Source organism: Phyllobates terribilis, unplaced genomic scaffold (genome assembly GCF_046119375.1).
Source record: "Phyllobates terribilis strain yellow unplaced genomic scaffold, ASM4611937v1 Scaffold_4__5_contigs__length_816908805, whole genome shotgun sequence".
Taxonomy (NCBI): domain Eukaryota; kingdom Metazoa; phylum Chordata; class Amphibia; order Anura; family Dendrobatidae; genus Phyllobates; species Phyllobates terribilis.
In genome coordinates, this window is record NW_027362764.1 from 82,646,892 (window position 1) to 82,662,032 (window position 15,141).

Consider the following 15,141-nt stretch of genomic DNA (forward strand, 5'->3'; position numbering starts at 1 on the left):
ATGAATGACTGTAAAAAAGGTAAGCAACTATATGTGACAAATCCTTCTAGAAACTTAAAAATACTGTGTACACCAAGTAAAAGGAAGGATTAGTGGTAATGAAAACGCATTAATATTTGATGAAGCGTGTCAAAAGGTTATGAAATAAAAGACTGTGGTGAAAGAATAGAATGAACGTCCAGGAGTCTGTTTATAATCCAACAAAGAAGTCAGAATCATTAAACAAAACAATATTTGCTAATTCGTAGACAAGGCAAAGTTATACTCATCCCTACTTGACATTTTCCATTTCTAGATTAAGTCATATAAATCTATCTCTCAGCACTTTGAAATGTTTTATCACAGCCAGTACTTTTTGTAAGAAAACCCAAGTTATCAAAAATAAGGATGGGCTGGTGGATTGCAAGTACAAAATTAGTGAATCCCATTAGTTTTACTTTCACTCACTGAATATCCCAGGCACGTAAGTATTCCGAGTACTGTTTTTTTTGCTGTTGAAGTCTCTCTTACAAAGGTTGTACCATAACACCGATAATTTGATTTGGAAATTTACATGCGCATAATAATAAAAGTGTACTGACGTTAAACATGACCTTTTTAACTAGTTCTAGCAAAAACATTAGTTACTGGAAGTTAAGATAATCTATTTTTTATTGTTTTATAATTTTAATAATAGTAAGTTGCATGACACTTTGAATCTGTTTTTTTTAGAAATAAAGATCTGTTCCTATGCTAAAGATATTTTTATGCTATATAAATATAGATTAATTCTTGCATAGTAAAGGCAGCTCTCTAGTGCACTTTGTGCATCAATTCCTTGATCATGATTCCTCTTTTTGGTCCATCACTGCAAATATTACTGGCTACATCCATACCCCTTCAGGGGCAACTATTTTGACCTTTAAGGACACAGCAATTTTTTTTTTAATTAATGTGTTCCATGAATCATAGCTGTTCAATTTTTCTGTTGTAGCAAGTACAAGGTGTATTTTTTAATGATATTATTTTGTAGTAAGCTTGTGTTGGAAAACTATTATCGTTCTTTTTGGGGGGGAGGAAGGAATGGAAAGGCAATTGTGCAATTTTTTAGGAGTTCACTTTGCATAAGTGATATTATAACTTTATACTTCAGGTTAGTATGATTGTGGTAATAGCACATTTATATATATTTTTAGCTTTAATTCTTTTGCCCAAGAACTTCTAGTTACATTTAAATATCATTTGGTTTTGTGTTGCCATATTTTGAGACTTTTCAATCTTTGAGGACTTGTTATTTGAGAGATCATTTGAGATTTTCATTGATACCATTTTGAAGTATGCTTAATTATTTTCTTGCTTTATATTCTGTTTTTTTTTATAAACAGCAATTCTAGCATTGTAGTTTTCACACTAATATAACAACAATGTTATAAATTACAGTACTAGGGAACCTGGAAATGGGAAAGAATTAAAATATACATATAGGGCCGCGTGGTGGCTCAGTGGTTAGCACTGCAGCCTTGTAGCGCTGGGATCCTGGATTTAAATCCCACCAAGCACAACATCTGCAAGGATCTTCTCCCCGTGTTTGCGTGGGTTTCCTCTGGGTTCTCTGGTTTACTCCCACACTCCAAAGACATACTGATAGGGAATTTAGGTTGTGAGCCCCAATGGGGACAGTGATGATGATGTCTGTAAAGTGCTGTGGAATTAATGGCACTATCTTTTTTAAATGCATTTCTGGGTTGAATAGCCATAATAATCCCTGGCATACTTTCTTCAATAGGATGTTGATATTGAAAGCAGAGGTGACACAGTATAAAATAAGCTCATAAGCTCCCACTAGTGGCAGCTGAAACAATTTTTTCTATCTTTAAAAAGTAATTCAACGTTTGCTCTTATTTATATGAAGTTGATTTCTTTATTGCAAGTAGATTGGTGGGGGTCGGGGTCATGAAACCCACAACAAGTGCTCAAAAAAGCCTAGAAAGGTGATCAGCTTTGGAGTCAGAAACGCACAGCTCGTGCTTCAATGCACACACAGAGCGGGTTACAGATACACTAGACAGCCTAATCTTTCTACTGCATCCATACTACACTATGTACCGTATTTTTCGGACTATAAGACGCACCTAGGTTTTAGAGGCGGAAAATAGAAAAAAAAATGTAAGCAAAAAATGTGGTCATGATGCCCTGTTAAGGGGGAGGGGGTCTGCTTATATGGGTAATGTCCCCCAATTATGTTACTATCCCCCATCATTGTATATATGGCCCCCTCCTTCCTGTTATACGTGGCCCTCATTCCCATCCTGATATGCATGGCACCCCAATCCCCCTTCCTGGTATGCATGACCCCCCTCATCCCTCTTCCTGGTATGTATGGCACCCTTCATCCTGGTATGTATGCCCCCCTTACAACCATCCTGGTATGTATGGCACCTTCGTCCCTCTTCTTGGTATGTATGGCACCTTCATTCCTCTTCCTGGTATGTATAGCACCCTTCATCCCTGTATGTATGGCCTCCCTCATCCTGGTATGTATGGAACCCTTCATCCCTTATGTTTGACCCCCCTCATGCCTCATCCCTGCATGTATGGCCCCCCTCATCTCTGTATGTATGGCCCCCTTCATCCCTGTATGTATGGCCCCCCTCATCCTGGAATGCTTGGCACCCCCTGATCCCCGTTGCGCTGCACATAAAAAAATAAACAATTATACTCACCTCCTCTCTCCTCCAACACTGTGTCCCACTCTGTGCTAGAATAGTCACTGCTCCCCATGCCGGGACTGCGTTCGTGGGGAGCAGTGACTATTCATTCTCCCTAATAGCGCACACACTGTAGCCGCAGCGCGGCTCCTGCTGTGCTCTGTCAGTGTGCCCGCTATTAAAGACCATGAATATTCACCACATCCATGGGAGTAGTGAATATTCATGGTCTTTAATAGCAGGCACGCTGACAGCCAAGCGCAGCAGGAGCCGCACTGCGGCTACAGTGTGCGAGCTATTAGGGAGAATGAATGGTCACTGCTCCCCACGAACACAGTCCCGGCGTGGAGAGCAGTGACTATTCTGGCACAGAGCGGGACACAGCGCTGGAGGAGAGAGGAGGGGAATATAATTGTTTATTTTTTTTCTGTGCAGCGCGATGGGATCAGGGGGTGCCAAGCATACCAGGATGAGGGGGACCATACATACAGGGATGAGGGGGGGCATACATACAGGGATGAATGGTGCCATACATACCAGGAGCCCAACTGCAGGCACAGTGTGCCAACTATTAAGGAAAATGAATATTCACTGCTTCCCACTCCCATGGGCGTGGGGAGCACTAAATATTCATTTTCTTTAGTAGCAGACACAGTATAGACTGCAGCAGGCGGCTGCTTCCTCCTGTGCCCCGCTTCACCACTGATATAGCTTCCCCCACACCCACCACCACCAGGACCAGCTCCAGGTTTTTGTGGGCCCTGGGCGAAAGAGTCTCAGTGGGCCCCTTTAACACATACCACGATTCATGATGCACAGATACCGCAGAGAAATATATATATATAGTACAATGCCGAAGATTTCACTTACATTACATGACCGATATCTATTGTAAATTCCACAATAGCTCAGAAACCGGCGAATCGCTCCATACAGAATACTGGCCCCCATAAAATGATCCATACAGGATACTGGCCCCCATAAAACGCTCCAAATGGAGGCTGCTCCCCCCACATAATGCCTCATGCAGGCTGTTCCCCCCCTTATAATGTCCCACTCAGGCCGTTCCCCCCTTATAATGCCCCATGCAGGATGTCACCCCCCTTATTATGCCGCATGCATTATGTCACCCCCCCTTATAATGTCCCATGCAGGATGTTACCCCCCCTTATAATGCCCCATGCAGGATGTCACCCCTCCTTATAATACCCCATACAGGATGTCACCCCCCCTCTTATAATGCCCCATGCAGGATGTCACTCCCCCCCATATAATGCCCCATGCAGGATATTCAGGGCCTCGGCACTTGCCCGGGTACTGACGCCAGCCCTGCCTACCACTAACAACCACTGTATTTATGTATATCGGACTATAAGACGCACCCACCACTTTTCTCCAAAATTTTGGAGGAAAAAAGTGCATCTTATAGTCTGAAAAATACGGTATGTGCCAAAAGTTGTGCGCTCCTGAGCTGTGCACTTCTTGGGGGATTTTTCAGCAATCAGTGAGTATCTCAACAACCCAGATCCTCACCAATTTACTTGCAATTAAGAGAAAAATAACATGTAAAAAATAATAGCAAATCTTTAATAATTTTTTAACCTTATATCTACATGAACAAGACTTGAAACTCAATATCAGAAAAAAAAACCTTAGCAAAAAAATTAAGCCCTAGAAATGTTAATGTGATAAAAAGTGGATATTCACTTAAAGTATGGTACAAATACACATTAGTATGTGAGTATTATTATATCCAATAATATACTTTCAACGCAAGGACAATTTAAATTAAACATACCTTTTGACAGTGGGAACTAAAAAAGTGTACAATGTTAGCATAAAAGCAGAACTTATTTTTCTAAGAATTTCTTGAAACGATGCATTGCACTAACATTTATCAACTTAGATACGAAAAAATTCTGTTCAGCAAAATGGTAGAAATAGTAATTGCTTTCCATCATAAGACCCGTGCTTCTATCTATTTTTTTTTTTTAGAACTCAAGGATCAGGATGGAGGAGGCAGAAGATCACATAGCAGTTTTTGGCATAGGATGCAATTTCCCTGGAGGTGAGTATTATAAACCATGGTTTACAATTTAAAGGGATATTCCCAAAAAATCATTGATAATTTACTGCTGGGGTGGGGAACTACTGACTCACGGGCTGTTTATGGCCTGCAATTTCATTTCCTCCTGCCCCGGCCCCATTTTGCAAGCCGCCATTTAATTCATCCTTAAAGTGAGCGCAGCAGTGCATGCAATGAAGAATGCCAGCGTCAGGAAGTTCTTTGCGAGTGGAGTTAGTGCGCTCTGCCAGTGTATATATACACACACACACTGCTAAAAAAAATAAAGGGAACACTTAAACAACAGAATATAACTCCAGGTAAATCAAACTTCTGTGAAATCAAACTGTCCACTTAGGAAGCAACACTGATTGACAATCAATTTCACATGCTGTAATGCAAATGGAATAGACAATAGATGGAAATTATTGGCAATTATCAAGACACACTCAATAAAGGAGTGGTTCAGCAGGTGGGGACCACAGACCACATCTCAGTACCAATGCTTTCTGGCTGATGTTTTGGTGACTTTTGAATGTTGGTTGTGCTTTCACACTCGTGGTAGCATGAGACAGACTCTACAACCCACAGAAGTTGCTCAGGTAGTGCAGCTCATCCAGGATGGCACATCAATGTGAGCTGTGGCAAGAAGGTTTGCTGTGTCTGTCAGCGTAGTGTCCAGAGGCTGGAGGAGCTACCAGGAGACAGACAAGTACACCAGGAGACGTGGAGAGGGCCGTAGGAGGGCAACAACCCAGCAGCAGGACCGCTACTTCCGTCTTTGTGCAAGGAGCAACAGGAGGAGCACTGCCAGAGCCCTGCAAAATGACCTCCAGCAGGCCACAAATGTGCATGTGTCTGTGCAAACGGTTAGAAACCGACTCCATGAGGACGGTATAAGGGCCCGACGTCCACAGATGGGGGTTGTGCTCACAGCCCAACACTGTGCAGAACGCTTGGCATTTGCCACAAAACACCAGGATTGGCAAAGTCACCACTGGCACCCTATGCTCTTCACAGATGAAAGCAGGTTCACACTGAGTACATGTGACAGACGTGACAGAGTCTGGAGGCGCCGTGGAGAGTGATCTGCTGCCTGCAACATCCTTCAGTATGACCAGTTTGGCAATGGATCAGTAATGGTGTAGGGTGGCATTTCTTTGGAAGGTCGCACAGCCCTCCATGTGCTCACCAGAGGTAGCCTGTGTTAGAACCTTGCTGTTAGGTTTTTTTTCCTTTGCTGGTCACATGACCTTGTTGGCCTATTTAATCCTGCTCCGCCCTTCTGGCTTTGCTGGACTTCATTGTATATCTACTTTCTAGCTAGCCTGTGCTCTGTATCTAGCTCTGTTAGTTTGCTTGGTCTACGGACCTCTATGTTCTATCTATTTTGTTTGTTCGTCTGTCTGCTACTATTTCTGTTAGGAGGTGTCCCATATTCCTCCCAGTCCTTAGTACTTGTAGGGATTCCCTCCCCACATCTATAGGTCTCCGTACAGACTAGATTAGGACTTTAGCAGGTCTGATCGCAGGATCAGGTTCCCTGTTACATCGTAGGGATTCAGCTGAGTCCTATAGTAGGGACAGATCTCCTCTCTTTCCTTAGCTTTGGTAGCAGAACATAACAGTAAGTCCAGCCTGCAAATTCTCTAAGGAAAGATTTTTTTTTTTTTTTTTGTTCCATCATGGTGTCGGTTCAGGATTTGGCTAAACACCTGCAGGGACTCTCTCTGGAAGTGGCCGAGCTCCGTCAGCACGTGAGTAACTGTCCTGGAGCATATTTCTTGGAGCCTAAGGTATGTTTGCCGGATTTATTTTTTGGTGAACATCGAGAATTTTTTTCATTTAAAAATGCTTGCTTATTGTATTTTCGTTTGAGACCCAAGTCCTCTGGGGATGAATCCCAGCGCGTAGGGTTCATAATGTCACTTTTGCGCAAAGAGCCTCAGGAGTGGGCCTTTTCCTTACAACCTAGTGATACATGCTTCAGATCAGTGGATAGTTTTTTTTCTGCTTTAGGATTATTATATGATGATCCTGACCGTGTGGCATCAGCTGAGACTGAGTTGAGACGTTTAAAACAAGGATCAGGTAATGTGGAAAAATATTGTACTCATTTTCGTGGTTGGTCCACTCAAACAGGGTGGAACGATTCTGCTCTGAAAAGTCTATTTCTTGCTGGGCTCAGTGAAAGGGTTAAAGACCTGCTAATTGCTTATCCTACACCTGAGGATTTGCAACAGGCTATGCAATTAGCTATACGGGTGGATAGAAGACTGCGTGCTAGGGTTAATGAGAGCAAATCCTCTGCTATGTCAGTTTCTGGTTATGATAATGTGTGTACTAACAGTGGTGAACCGATGGAGATTGGATCGGTGGCACCTCGCTCTCAAGAAAAAGACCGTCGTTTTTCGGAAGGCTTGTGTTTCTATTGCGGAAAATCTGGTCATTTGATTAAAGGCTGTGAGCTTCGTATGAAGAAAGAAAAAAAAATGGTCAGTCACGCCCGTATTGCCTGTTTAAATTCCAAGGGTATATTTTTAGCTGCTTCCACGATTGCTCAGGAAAAATTAATGGAATTTCGGGTGTTTGTTGATTGCGGGTCTACACTGAATGTAATTGATGGGGGATTTGTGGAAAAACTCAATTTAAAACCTGAACCTTTATCATCCCCCATTGCTGTGGTTTCTGTGGATGGCTCCCCTTTGAAGAATATTACTCTCAAGGTCAGTGAATTTCCTCTCACTATTAATGGTGTTCACCATGAGAAATTGGATTTGGTAGTGTTGAATAACTTGCCTTCTCCAGTAATATTGGGTTTGCCCTGGTTAAAATTTCACAATCCTGTACTGGATTGGTCTACCAGTGAAATTAAATCCTGGAGCCATAAATGTTATGACAAGTGTTGTAACGGGCGTATTGCAGCTTTGGATAGGGGAGAATTGCCTGTTCCTATTCAGGATTTTTGGAGAGTTTTTTCTGAGAAGGAATCGCAGGTTTTGCCTCCCCATAGAGACTATGATTGTTCTATTGAATTTGTCCCTGGAGCGATTCTTCCTAAAAGTCGTTTATTTAACTTACTATTCCTGAGAGGAAGGCTTTGGAGGAATACATACAGACAAGTTTGGCCGCCGGTCACATTAGGCCCTCTAAGTCTCCTGTGGCGGTTGGATTTTTTTTTGTAAAAAAAAAGGACGGCGGTTTACGTCCTTGTCTGGATTTTCGTGAGATTAACAAAATTACGGTACGCAATCCTTACCCACTGCCATTGATTCCTGATCTGTTTAACCAGTTATTGGGGGCCAAGTGGTTCTCTAAAATTGACCTTAAGGGGGCATACAATCTGTTGCGCATGAAGGAGGGTGATGAATGGAAGACTGCTTTTAACACTCCTGTGGGTCATTTTGAGAATCTGGTTATGCCTTTTGGTCTTACTAATGCTCCTGCATTTTTTCAGAATCTGATTAATGACATCCTTAGACCTTTGATCGGTAAAAATGTGGTTGTGTATTTGGATGACATTTTGATTTATTCGCCAGATCTGGAGTCTCATTGGCGGAGCGTGCGTGAGGTATTACAGTTATTAATGGACAATTCGCTTTTTGCTAAGCTGGAGAAATGTGAGTTCGCTGTACAGAGAATTAGTTTTTTGGGCTACATTATCTCCAGCAAAGGTTTTGAGATGGATCCGGTTAAGGTTCAGGCTGTGCAGGAATGGCCTAGGCCTATTGGTTTGAAATCGATACAGAGGTTTTTGGGTTTCGCCAATTACTATAGAAAATTCATAACAAATTTTTCTAGTATTGTCAAACCTCTGACTGATCTCACCAGGAAAGATGCTGATGCGGTTCAGTGGTCTTCTGAGGCCATTGAAGCTTTTGTGTATCTCAAGGAGAGGTTCACCTCTGCTCCCATCCTTATGCAGCCTGATGTTACTAGGCCGTTTTTGGTTGAGGTTGATGCTTCCTCTGTGGGGGTTGGCGCAGTATTGTCTCAGGATAACGGGGATGGATTACATCCCTGTGCCTTTTTTTCAAAAAAATTTTCGGAGACTGAATTGAATTACGATATTGGTAATCGGGAATTATTGGCTATTAAACTCGCATTTGAACACTGGCGCCACTTCTTGGAAGGTGCGGAATTTCCCGTTCAGGTTCTTACGGATCATAAAAATCTGATATATCTTGATGCTGCCAAGCGCCTGAATGCCCGTCAGGCTAGGTGGGCACTGTTTTTCTCGCGGTTTAATTTCTCCGTTACTTACATCCCTGGTACTAAGAATGTTAAGGCGGATGCCTTGTCTCGCAGTTTTTCTCCCATAGTCGGTGCTGAGAAAGAGGAAAACATTTTACAAGAAGGTGTTGTGATAGCTGCTTTAGACTCCGTTTTGGAAGATGAGATTCTTAAAGCTCAGGAGAATGCCCCATCTAACACTCCTCATGGGAGGTTGTTTGTGCCTGGGACCTTTAGGAGAGATTTGTTTGTTGAGTGTCACGAATCTCGGTTGGCAGGTCATCCCGGAATCTCTGAGACCAAGAGACTGGTGGGTCGCAGTTTTTGGTGGCCTGGATGGCAGAAGGAAGTCATTAAGTGGGTGCGCCAATGTACTATATGTGCTAGATCTAAGTCCTCACATACTCCTGCTGCGGGGTTACTTTGTCCTTTGGAGGTCCCCAGTGCTCCTTGGACACATTTGGCTATGGACTTTATAACTGACCTTCCCCCCTCTGAGGGTTTTACTGTCATCTGGGTGGTCGTGGACCGTTTTAGCAAGATGTGTCACTTGGTTCCCTTCGTCAAACTGCCCTGCGCTAAAACTCTCGCTAAGGCCTTTGTCAAGGAAATTGTCAGACTTCATGGCGTTCCTACTGACATTGTTTCTGATAGGGGTCCTCAGTTCGTGGCTCGTTTTTGGCGTGCCTTTTGTGACAGGTTGGGAATTCATTTGTCGTTTTCGTCCGGATATCATCCTGAATCTAATGGCCAGACAGAAAGGAAAAACCAGGATGTTGAGCAGTTCTTGCGTTGTTTTGTGGCAGACAATCAAGAGGGGTGGTCTGAGTTTCTGCCACTTGCCGAATTTGCTCTGAACAATCATACATCTTCTTCTGCTGGTTGTTCGCCTTTTTTTTGTTGTTCTGGGAGACATCCGTCGTTTGGGTCGTTCTCCAAGTTGGGATCTGCCGTGCCTGAGGAGGAGAATTTTTCCGGTGATTTGGAAAGAGTTTGGACGGATGTGCGTGGTAATCTTCAGGAGGCCAACAGAAAATCTAAAGACTACTTTGATAGGAAACGACAGGAAGTTTTGTTCGCTGTTGGTGACATGGTTTGGTTGTCCTCTAGGAATCTGCGGTTGAGGATTCCTTCTAAGAAATTGGGTCCCAAGTTTGTAGGGCCCTTTAAGGTGCTTCAGTTTGTCAATCAATCTGCTGTTAGGTTGGAGGTTCCTACCTCCTGGAGAATTAATCCGGTCTTTCATGTCTCTCTGTTAAAAAAAGCTGTTGTGTCGGATGGTGACGCCTCTGCCTCTGTTCCTCCGGTGGTGGAGGACGGGGAATATGAAATTTCTCGCATCCTTGACTCTAGACGGTATAGAGGTAGTTTGCAGTATCTTGTGGCCTGGAAAGGTTTCGGACCCGAGGATAACTCTTGGGTGAGGTCGGATGATGTTTCCGCGTCCAGACTTATCAGAGCGTTTCACAGGAGATTTCCTGATAAGCCTGGTCCTAGGGGATCCGGAGGATCCTCTTAGAAGGGGGGGTACTGTTAGAACCTTGCTGTTAGGTTTTTTTTCCTTTGCTGGTCACATGACCTTGTTGGCCTATTTAATCCTGCTCCGCCCTTCTGGCTTTGCTGGACTTCATTGTATATCTACTTTCTAGCTAGCCTGTGCTCTGTATCTAGCTCTGTTAGTTTGCTTGGTCTACGGACCTCTATGTTCTATCTATTTTGTTTGTTCGTCTGTCTGCTACTATTTCTGTTAGGAGGTGTCCCATATTCCTCCCAGTCCTTAGTACTTGTAGGGATTCCCTCCCCACATCTATAGGTCTCCGTACAGACTAGATTAGGACTTTAGCAGGTCTGATCGCAGGATCAGGTTCCCTGTTACATCGTAGGGATTCAGCTGAGTCCTATAGTAGGGACAGATCTCCTCTCTTTCCTTAGCTTTGGTAGCAGAACATAACAGCCTGACTGCCATTAGGTACCGAGATGAGGTCCTCAGACCCCTTGTGAGACCATATGCTGGTGCAGTTGGCCCTGGGTTCCTCCTAATGCAGGACAATGCCAGACCTCATGTGGCTGGAGGGTGTCAGCAGCTCCTGCAAGATGAAGGCATTGAAGCTATGGACTGGCCCGCCCGTTCCCCAGACCTGAATCCGATTGAGCACATCTGGGACATCATGTCTCCCTCCATCCACCAATGTCACGTTGCACCACAAACTGTCCAGGAGTTGGCAGATGCTTTAGTCCAGGTCTGGGAGATCCCACAGGAGACCATCCGCAACCTCATCAGGAGCATGCCCAGGCGTTGTAGGGAGGTCATACAGGCAAGTGGAGGCCACACACAATACTGAGCCTCATTTTGACTTGTTTTAAGTACATTACATCAAAGTTGGATCAGCCTGTAGTGTGTTTTTCCAATTTAATTTTGGGGGTGACTCCAAATCCAGGCCTCCATTGGTTAATAAATTTGATTTCCATTGATGATTTTTGTGTGATTTTGTTGTCAGCACATTCAACTTTGTACAGAACAAAGTATTCAATGAGAATATTTCATTCATTCAGATCTAGGATGTGTTATTTGAGTGTTCCCTTTATTTTTTGAGCAGTGTATATATATATATATATATATATATATATATATATATATATATATATATATCTATATACAGTGGGGGAAATGAGTATCTGATCTTTTGCTGTTTTTGTAAGTTTGCCCACTGACAAAGACATGAACAGTCTGTAATTTTAAGGGTAGGTTAATTTTAACATCGAGAGATAGAATATCCAAAAAAAATCAAGAAAATCACATTGTATAAATTAGATATTTTTTTTTGCATTTTGCATTGACAAATAAGTATTTGATCCCCAACAAACCATTATGAGTTCTGGCTTCTACAGACCAGTTAGATGTTCCTAATCAACTCGTTACCTGCATTAAAGACAGCAGTCTTACATAGTCACCTGTATAAAAGACTCCAGTCCACAGACTCAATTAATCAGTCTAACCTCTACAACATGGGCAAGACCAAAGAGCTTTCTAAGGAAGTCAGGGACAAGATCATAGATCTGCACAAAGCTGGAATGGGCTACAAAACCATAAGAAAGATGCTGGCTTAGAAGGAGACAACTGTTAGTGCAATAGTAAGAAAATGAAAGAAATACAAAATGACTGTCAGTCGACATCGATCTGGGTTACCATGCAAAATCTCACCTCGTGGGGTATCCTTGATCATGAGAAAGGTGAGAGATCAGCCTAAAACTACACGAGGGGAAACTTATTAATGATCTCCAGGCAGCTGGGACCACAGTCACCAAGAAAACCATTGGTAACACATTACACCTTAAAAGTTTAAAATCCTGCAGTGCCCGCAAGGTCCCCCTGCTCAAGAAGGCACATGTGCAGGCCCATCTGAAGTTTGTCAATGAACACCTGGATGATTCTGTGAGTTATTAGGAGAAGGTGCTGTGGTCAGATGAGACAAAAATTGAGCTATGTGGCACTAACTCAACTCTCCATGTTTGAAGGAAGAAGAAGGATTAGAACAACTCTAAGAACATCGTCCCAACCGTGAAGCATGGTGGGGGAAACATTATACTTTGGGGGTGCTTTTCTGCAAAGGGGATATGATGACTGCACCGTACTGAAGGGAAGATGGATGGGGTCATGCATCGCAAGATTTTGGCCAGCAACCTCCTTCCCTCAGTAAAAGCATTGAAGATGGGTCGTGGCTGGGTCTTCCAGCAAGACAATGACCCAAAACATACAGCCAACACAACAAAGGAGTGGCTCAAAAAGAAGCACAGTAAGGTTATGGAGTGGCCTAACCAGTCTCCAGACCTTAATCCCATAGAAAACTTATGGAGGGAGTTGAGGCTCCAAGTTGCCAAGGGAGAGCCTCAAAATCTTAATGATTTAGAGATGATCTGCAAAGACAAATGGACCAAAATTCCTCCTGACATGTGTGCAACCCTCATCATCAACTACAAAAAACGTCTGACTGCTGTGCTTGCCAACAAGGGTTTTGCTACCAAGTATTAAGTGTTGTTTGCCACAGGGATCAAATACTTATTTCTCACTGCAAAATGCAAAAAAAGGATCTAATTTATACAATGTGATTTTCTTGATTTTTTGGGGGGGATATTCTATCTCTCAATGTTAAAACTGACCTACCCTTAAAATTATAGACTGTTCATGTCTTTGTCAGTGGGCAAACTTACAAAAACAGCAGTGGATCAAATACTTATTCCCCCCACTGTATATACACGCAGCAGTCTAAGTGTCTCCTATGTGAAGTATATACACCAGTCCCAGTCTATCCAATGTGATCCTCACCACTACAGAAGCTGTCACCTCACCAACACCGGAACTGCTGCAAGCCCCCCCCAACCTACTGTCTCCTTCTCAATCATCCTGTAGAATGTAAGCCCACGAGGGCAGAGCTCCTCTCCCCTCTGTACTAGTCTATAATTGTCAGTAGTTTGTTTACTGTATTTGATATCTGTATTTTGTATGAAACCCCTCCTCATGTACAGCATCATGAAATCAATGGTGCTATATAAATGAACAATAATAATATACACCATCACTAGTGTATCCTATGTGATATATATATATAGATATATATCTTTCTCTCTATACATAGAGAGAGAGAGATATAGACACATATACACACACAGCAGTCCAAGTGTCTCCTATGTGATATATATACATGAGTCGCAGTTTCTCTTGTGTGATATATATACACCAGTCCCAGTGTCCCCTATATGAAGTGTATACACCACTCTCAGTGTCTCTCCCCATCTTTTGTAAGGAGAGGACAGCACTCTGTTCCCCACATATGAATGCCCACCACTGTGGGATTCGCTTTTTCTATTTTTTGATACTAAGCACTTTCAAGCACTGAAGCACTTACTGCTCCATGAAATAGAGAGAGATATGGACCTCATGAGTTTCATTGCTCAGATCCCCCTAGCAAGTACACTCCCCTGGTGACATCTCTATACCGAGAAAAGAAACGCGTCGGGATGAATTTTTTATGTGAAACATGGTTTGAGGTCCATAATTGGGTGCTGCCCTTGTCAGGGCGCAATCACCTGCAAAGGTCATCTAACATCTGCTCCAGAGAATTAAGAAGAATCTTTCTTATATGGTAACCCTCTATGGACCAAATGGGTGACACTTTTTTGCACTTCTTTTTGCACTGTGACACTTTATTATTTGTCCTACTTGTCTGTGGTACTTTTTGCTAAGGCAATCTCACTGTAAGCAAGATTGTTTGCCATTTGTTGCCTGGACTAGGAGTGTCTATACTTTGTAATCTATACCTATAGGTCCATGATCTTTCCATGCTATAAAATGATTCTATCAAACACAGTAGTATGTGAGATTTTTTGGCAGGATAAGTTATAAAAAATTTTTATACAAATCATTTTGTGGTACATACAAATTATTGGTTAACTTTTATTATTTCTTATTTTAAGAAATATAAATATATTCTAAACATACATTAAAATTTATAATAGGAAAAATAATAAAAAAGCAAACAATGTTTCTTCTTTCTTTTAGTTTTTTTTGTCTTATAATTATCAACTATTGTGTGATAAAATTATTTTGATACAACTCTCTTCTATAATATTAAAAATGCTCATTTATCAGGAGAAGGAATTGAAAATTTTTGGAAAGTTATTTCTAATGGGAAAAATTGTACAACAGAGATACCAGAAGAAAGATTTGACCTGAAAAAATGGTATGATACGGATCAAGCCAAACCAGGCAAAATATACACCAGTCGAGCAGCTTTTGTAAACGGGTAAGTACACTGGGAGGAATTTTTTCAGCATCTTTAATGAATTTTGCGCCAACTCTGTTATTTTATAATAGCGCTTAAGAAGAGGCAGGTCCTCGTCATTTCCCCTTTTTATGCCATATTTATGATTTGGAACTTTTTTAAAATGGTACACAAAAGTTGCAAACTCACTCCAGTATATGGGTGGGAGTTATGTAAAAAGTGGAGTAATATTTCTAGATAGAATTTTAATATCTGAACTTGTGCCAAATTTATTAAACATTATGTGACAATTTGAAAATGTGAAAATAAGCAGGGACAGACATATCACATGTGTAGTTGGTTCAACTACACAGGGGCCATGGGGAAGGAGATCCAG

The 15,141-nt window shown here is 42.2% G+C and overlaps 1 protein-coding gene across 1 annotated transcript in view; it reads left to right on the top strand.

The window, feature by feature from the left end:
- Positions 1–291: 291 nt before the first annotated feature.
- The window catches only part of LOC141265030 (mycolipanoate synthase-like), a 121,876-nt gene continuing 107,026 nt past the window's right edge, over positions 292–15,141 (top strand). Inside the window, exons 1-3 of the mRNA XM_073677571.1 lie at positions 292–463; positions 4,683–4,755; positions 14,633–14,786. Of these exons, the coding sequence (XP_073533672.1) occupies positions 4,698–4,755; positions 14,633–14,786 (212 nt within the window). The 5' untranslated portion in view covers positions 292–463; positions 4,683–4,697. The remainder of the gene's footprint in view (positions 464–4,682; positions 4,756–14,632; positions 14,787–15,141) is intronic.